The 6491-nt window shown below is 41.8% G+C and overlaps 1 protein-coding gene across 2 annotated transcripts in view; it reads left to right on the top strand.

Moving 5' to 3' along the window:
* Window positions 1–4140: 4140 nt before the first annotated feature.
* larp1 (La ribonucleoprotein 1, translational regulator) overlaps window positions 4141–6491 on the top strand; it is a 37940-nt gene continuing 35589 nt past the window's right edge. For both annotated transcript variants that reach the window (XM_031868958.1, XM_031868957.1), the window contains exon 1: window positions 4141–4851. In XM_031868958.1, coding sequence (XP_031724818.1) covers window positions 4458–4851 — 394 coding nt within the window. In that variant the 5' untranslated portion in view covers window positions 4141–4457. The remainder of the gene's footprint in view (window positions 4852–6491) is intronic.

The following is a 6491-nucleotide window of genomic DNA, read 5'->3' as shown; positions in this document are numbered from 1 at the left end:
TGTGTGTGTGTGTGTGTGTGTGTGTGTGTGTGTGTGTGTGTGTGTGTCCTGGTCTCGTATAGCTGTATGTTGTGTCGATGTTGTTATGAACGGGGACAAACGGTAGCCTGGCGGGGACAAAATAATAGAGAGAGAGAGAGACATAAAGAGAATGATGCAGAACAGAGGGATTAGAAGGGATTGTCACCACTGGTGTGACACTGATGTGTCATGGCTTGTTTTTCCATGTGAGGATCAAAAAACACATAATTGAATGACATTTTTACCATTTCACCGTCAAAACATGACTTCTAAAACTTCAAATTCATGACATAATAATAATAAGATGATTGCCTGGACTCAAACTTAAAATATCACACACTCCCCAGTAGGCTTTCCTCTTTTGTTTATTTATTTTAAAGAGTAAAGAATATTTGTTTTTGCTGATCATCTCTGTTGGGTGTGGTTTTCAGGTGCCACAAAGCACTTTTCTGACCACACCCAACCACACCTTGCTGTCTCTGGTCAGAGCTGAATCACAAAAAAGACACCGAAACCCTTTCTGGATTCTGAATGTAAAAATATCTGCTGTTTTAATCTGCGTTTTTGTTTGAAATGGGATGATTAATTTGTAGGTGTGCCTTTAAAAAGTGTTTTTTAATTTAGTGACGTATATGATTTTATTCTAAATGAACTGCTGCTAAACATACACTCATGGATTTGTTTTTGTTTTCCACTTAAATGAAGAACTACAAAACTCAATGAACATTTTAAAACACAAAGAGTGAAATCTACCAGCTTTTATCTGGCACTGATTTCCACACCCGAACATTGTGTTCAGACAGGAACCTGACATTTATACTACTTTGTTTGTTTTTCTCACCTGGAGGACTGGATGTCTGACGGTGATTTGTTTTTCTCACCTGGAGGACTGGATGTCTGACGGTGATTTGATTAAAAACTGTGAGCCGCAGCCAGAGCCTCTACGGCCGGTCTGGTCTTGTCCTCAGCACACCGTTCAGTTTGGGGGGTTTTATGAGCCGTGAGAGCCTCATGTCATGTGGGACTTTGTGGGTGTCGGTGCTGCTGCGTTTTGCAGAATCTCATATTCAAAGGGGGTTTTGTATTGTGCTGCATTTAAGTTGACCTCTTGGCCTGGACTCAGGACAATGCTGCGATCAGATTGACTCAGAATGTACATTAGGGAACATTTAGGTGATTTTTAGGTGCAAAAACTTCAAGATTTCTGTTTCAAATTGAGCTAAAATGAAAAACTAAAGGCTGTCTTCTACATTAAAAAAAAACAAATTCACGTTTTGAAGGTCTTGTGTTTATCGTGACTCCAAGGAATGAACATTTAGTGAGGCCTTTCTCTGATGATTAAGAGGGCAGCTAAGTAATAGTGTGTCATATTTACAGACATTAAAATGTCAGTTGTATGACGGGGGCCCACCTTATTTCTTCCTGGTCTCATGATTCAGTAGCACAGGTATGAGGAAGAGTTGTGGAAGGCGTGTGTGAGTATGATGGATGTGAATTCATGGGGTCATGAACCGCACAAGACTATCTTACATGTCAAACGTCAAACCCCTTCTTTCTTTATCTACAGTTTCTCTTTTTTATCCTGTACCCATCAACACGCCTGTACTGACTGACGGCATATTTCAGGCTTTAGTCATAAACACTCGAGCAATCCTGCAGGCCGTGTGCAGCAGCTGAAGTCTGTACAGAGAGAGGCTTCCGTGCTGTTTGTCACGACACACTTCATACATTTTTCATATATCACACAGGATGTGGACAGGTTCAATAACGGAGGACTTTGCTGTGCATTGATCCCGAGGTTCTCAAATCTTTTATTTGTGTGCCTTGATGTTTTGCGATATGGTTATGGAAAATCTGGCAAGCTGATTTAAATATATAAAAATGTTGTTATACCTGCACATATATACATTATTGTTGGATAAACTTGGGTCAGTTTTGGACGGTTGGATGTTACTTTCACAAGTAATTTGAAGTGACTTTACGTGCTAAGTTGATTTTACCTGAAAATTTCAGTTGACTTTACTTGGAAAATGTAGTTCTTACGTAAAAAAAATTAAGTCGATTATAGTTGCTTGATCTACACAATCTGATGCAAAACGTTGCCTTCATTTTTTTAAAGTAACGTTAGATCAAGCAGGATCTTTTTTTATCAGTGGAGTGGAGTGAAAGTATGAAGTTGCATAAAATGGAAATACTCAAAGTACAAGTGGGCTGCCTCTAATTGAAGTATAGCCTGAAGTAGTGTGTACTTTCTTACATTCCAGCGGTAGAGGCACAGCTAAACACACACACACACACACACACACACACACACACGTTAAATCCGACTCTGAGTCTTATTATGTAATCCACCACACAGACTAAAAAAAGGGGCCCTTTAATGTTGAGCCACACGTTTGGTGTCACTGAACACAACACATTCTCACACACACACGCAACAGAAATGGCATCAGCACAGACGAACACTTAAACAGTCTGTTATGATAAAAGTATAAATCTTATTATAAAAGTATTAGGTAAGCCAGCGAGAGTGTGAACGCACACGTGCAGCTCCGGTGTGGACACGTGTGCATACCGTGGAGGAACAAACAGTAAAGAGGGGGTTTAGGTGCCTTTTTCCACCACTTTTATTTGCATATTTTAGAGAACAGAGTGACGTGAAATGCGCGAGAGAGCGACGACCAAACGTCAAGTCACCCTGACAGCGTTTCATGAACATGAAAACACAGTAAAAGCCTTGTGTTTTGGGCAGATGTTTAATGAGCTAACGGTGATTTGTGGACGCGTTCAGAGGGCGAGAGCGACGTCATCTTGGGTGCTTCGCGCTGCGTTCAAGTCTATCGGAAAAATCTTATTTGTTGCACAAATACACTATCCATAAGTGAGTTAAGTAACTAACTGAGGTGAAAGAAAAAATAAATGGTATAGGAAATACATGTGCCTGTGTGGTATTGTTAACTATTACTTGTTTTAGTGTTTTCTGTAGTCTACATAGTTATACATGGTTCCTCCCAACATTTACATGCATTAACAATGGTATAAACAATGAATTAATTTAACTTCAAATGGTGCTTTTGGAGCACATTTATCTGACAACTTTAGTAATTAAATATCTTACAGATTAAAACATTTAAATAAACAAAACAAAAACATGATGCATTGTTACTGTTAAGTAAATAAAACAAGCTCCAGCATTAAAAGGCTGCTGCTCAATAATAATAACCTTATATCATTTATAATTTAAACTATTCTTAAAGTGACCATTCTGAGTAACTTAACTTTTGACACTTAAAGTACATTTTGCTGTAAGATTTTGATTTCAGGACTTTAACTGAGTATTTTTACACTGTGAACTCTTCAACAGGAAAGTAACATGAAATGTAACAAACGTGTTACAGTGAAAACTGACCGCACATATGATGAATGTGTGTCACAAGCTTTTAAGGTTTGATATCTATGACTGATTGTGAAGAGTCCTCTGATCATGTGCTGCACTGATAGGCGTATGTAGACCTTTGTGTATCTACAGAAAGAGATACACGCTTTCAGGACAAAGGAAGTTTTAATGCAATCAAATCACCCATTGAAGACATGACATATACATATATACATATACAGTATATATATATATATATATATATATATATATATAGTTCTAAGCTGGTGAATGTTTAGTTTGTGGAACTAGTTGCTGTGATGTGACATGAAGGTGCATGGACAATTTTAAATCTATTTTTTTTGTTCATATATTATATGTTTATATGAATGATATGTGGTAGTAAACATGATAGAAGCTATAAGATATTTTGCTGCAGAACATATGACAAAATTGTGCATTAAAAAGTGAGCATTTTCTCATTTACATCTTCAAAACTAAGTCTGTTGATTCTCTTTCAAACACTAAAATAAACTAGATAAAACATCTAACTTGAGACAAAAATAACTACTCTCTATCCGTCATACATTTAGTGCTAAAAGCACTTTTAAGTTAAAGTGACACTTTGTGACTTCCGAAATCGTGGATTTCGTCGAGGAAAGCACTTGAAAGCAGCATCTCGACCTGAAACCAAAGCGCGCTCCCGGCTTTACGTGGCTACTCCCCCATCCGCCCAGTACACCGTACGTGCGCGTACCCCTGTATCGCGTGGTGGGGATCATCCATGTTGCTGCTAGTGGTGGAGATAAGGTTGTAATCCTGCGAGGCCCTGGGACACGTTTCTTTATTTTGTATACATGTTTTTATTGCCGACTACTCTGCGTCTTAGGCTGGAGATCTTTTTGGTCTAAGGAGCGACAGAGGAGCGGCAGACTCCGCCGGAACAACTTCACATTTCCTTTTGAAATTGAAGGCGAATTCGGGCCCGGAGGAGGGGGGTGGGGGGGGAAGAAGAGGGCTGGTAATCCTGAAGGGGGAAGAAAGACGGCGGTGTGTGGAAATGGCCACTCAGGTGGAGGCTCTCATGCCGGGCAACCCGCTGTTGGCGAAGGAGCACGGAGAAGTGATGCCGGAGGAAGACGCACGGAGCGGCGAGGGCGCACGGCGGAGCGGCGAGGACGCACGGGGCGACGACGGTGCCAAGAGCCGGCAGACGGGTGTCGCAGAGCCGGGGAGCGGCGGCAGCAGCCCCGGGCAGCAGGGAGGGACCACCACCGAGGACGCGGAGGAGCGGACCTCCAACGAGGCGACAGAGGAAGAGGATAAGCAAAACGAGGACGGTGTTAAAGGCCGAAAGGAGTTTACTGAAGCTCCCCCGCCCAAGGTGAACCCGTGGACTAGGAAAATGAATGCGGTGGTGACCGTGGTCAGCGTGAATGGACAAGCACACCACGGTTCGTACCCTCCCTTTCATGTTTTTTAAGTGGCTGTCAGTGTTGCGTTTCCAGTGTCTGTCCGTCCAGGTGTGGTCACACGAGATGACCGAGCAGCTGTCACGAGGAGGAGGAGGAGGAAGGGGGTCAGATAGCATTTAATTAATACTAAAAAAGTGCATAAACAAGCCCAGTCTGTGGTCGCCCTCTTGTTGCTCCCTGCGAGCTGGATATATTTGGAGTGAAAGCCCCCTCCTCCTCCTAGTGAAGGCTATTCCTGGAGTTGTGGGGCCATGGGTGTGCACAAGGGATTATTACACCCCTTTTTAAATACAAGTGAAAATGCACCAAAATGATCTTTCTAAAAATGCCAAACATACTTGTCACATGACAAGTGTCTGCACCCCAACAATATCAACTTTGCTTATGTGTGTCTGTGCTTCTCCAGTTCAACGTGTACTTAAGATGATTGTGCTTGTTCTCTGCACGTTGTGTTGTCGTGCAATGGCTGTAAAGTTGCTGTGATCATGTCATCACACCAGGCAAACATGTGTGCATCCAAGTTTTGGTGTATTTTTTTGGGGGGGGAGGAGGGTGATGATTTGACCAGTGTCACCGTGCATGCTTGGCTGCAGTGACTTAACTTTTAGGACATACATGTCATGTTCAGCCTGCTTGATCACCATGTCCTTCCTGTGTGTGTGTCGTCTACTTCCACCCAGTCAACGCTTAGCTGACACACTCCCCTCTGTGTTTGCCGAATACTAAAAAGAACCGGTCCTCACTACTGTTTACATGTTTGTTTTTTGGGTTAGGTTGTTCGCCACACATTAGTGAGACATCCGCCCACGTCTCGCATTTCATCTATCACAAGAAAAAAAAAAAAAAAGCCACGAGCTTGGCTGGCTGTGTTAAGTAAGCTAGCTTTAGCCGGCTAACAATAGCACACCGAGTCCTCTTTGGCCTAGTGCGTCGTGTAGCCCTTCCCAGCGTAGCTTCCATGTTGCTACACTGCATTTACATAAAACAAAGCCAGGCTTTTAAAAGCGACTTTAAAGATCGCTTCTCCACACTGAAAACACGACCCCAAAGGTGAAACATCTGCTCGTTTAATCTCTTTAAAAAAAAAAAAATGAGCAGCCTTGTTGTGGGGCGTCACGTGTTAACTCCACGTGTTCCCCGACAGAAAAGCATGGGCGCTGCAAGCTAAGCTAACTAGCTAACACTCGACCTAACTGCGCTCGATCCGTGCAAAGTCCGCGTGTGGCCGCGCATCGTGTGAGGTTGTCTCGTGTGGGGCAGCCTGTTTTGTGGTCAATAACCGGGCTGTCACGTCGTGTATCTGTTGTCAGCGCGAAAAAAAAAAACCGGCTAATGTCTGCTTGCCCACCCAGCTAGCGATGGTTAGCATGAGAGCTAACAGGCTGAGGTAGACTAGAGTCATCATGGCTTCTGCATGATGTCACTGGTTTAGGCGAAAATAAAATATATATATATCTATCTATCTATCTATCTATCTATCTATCTATCTATATATATCTATATCTATCTATATATATCTATATATATATCTATATATATCTATATCTATATATATCTATATATATCTATATCTATATATATCTATATATATCTATATCTATATATATCTATATATATCT

This window comes from Anarrhichthys ocellatus, unplaced genomic scaffold (assembly GCF_004355925.1).
Source record: "Anarrhichthys ocellatus isolate YVR2014 unplaced genomic scaffold, GSC_Weel_1.0 scaffold45, whole genome shotgun sequence".
Classification (NCBI taxonomy): Eukaryota; Metazoa; Chordata; class Actinopteri; order Perciformes; family Anarhichadidae; genus Anarrhichthys; species Anarrhichthys ocellatus.
This window is presented reverse-complemented; position numbering and strand designations above follow the sequence as displayed.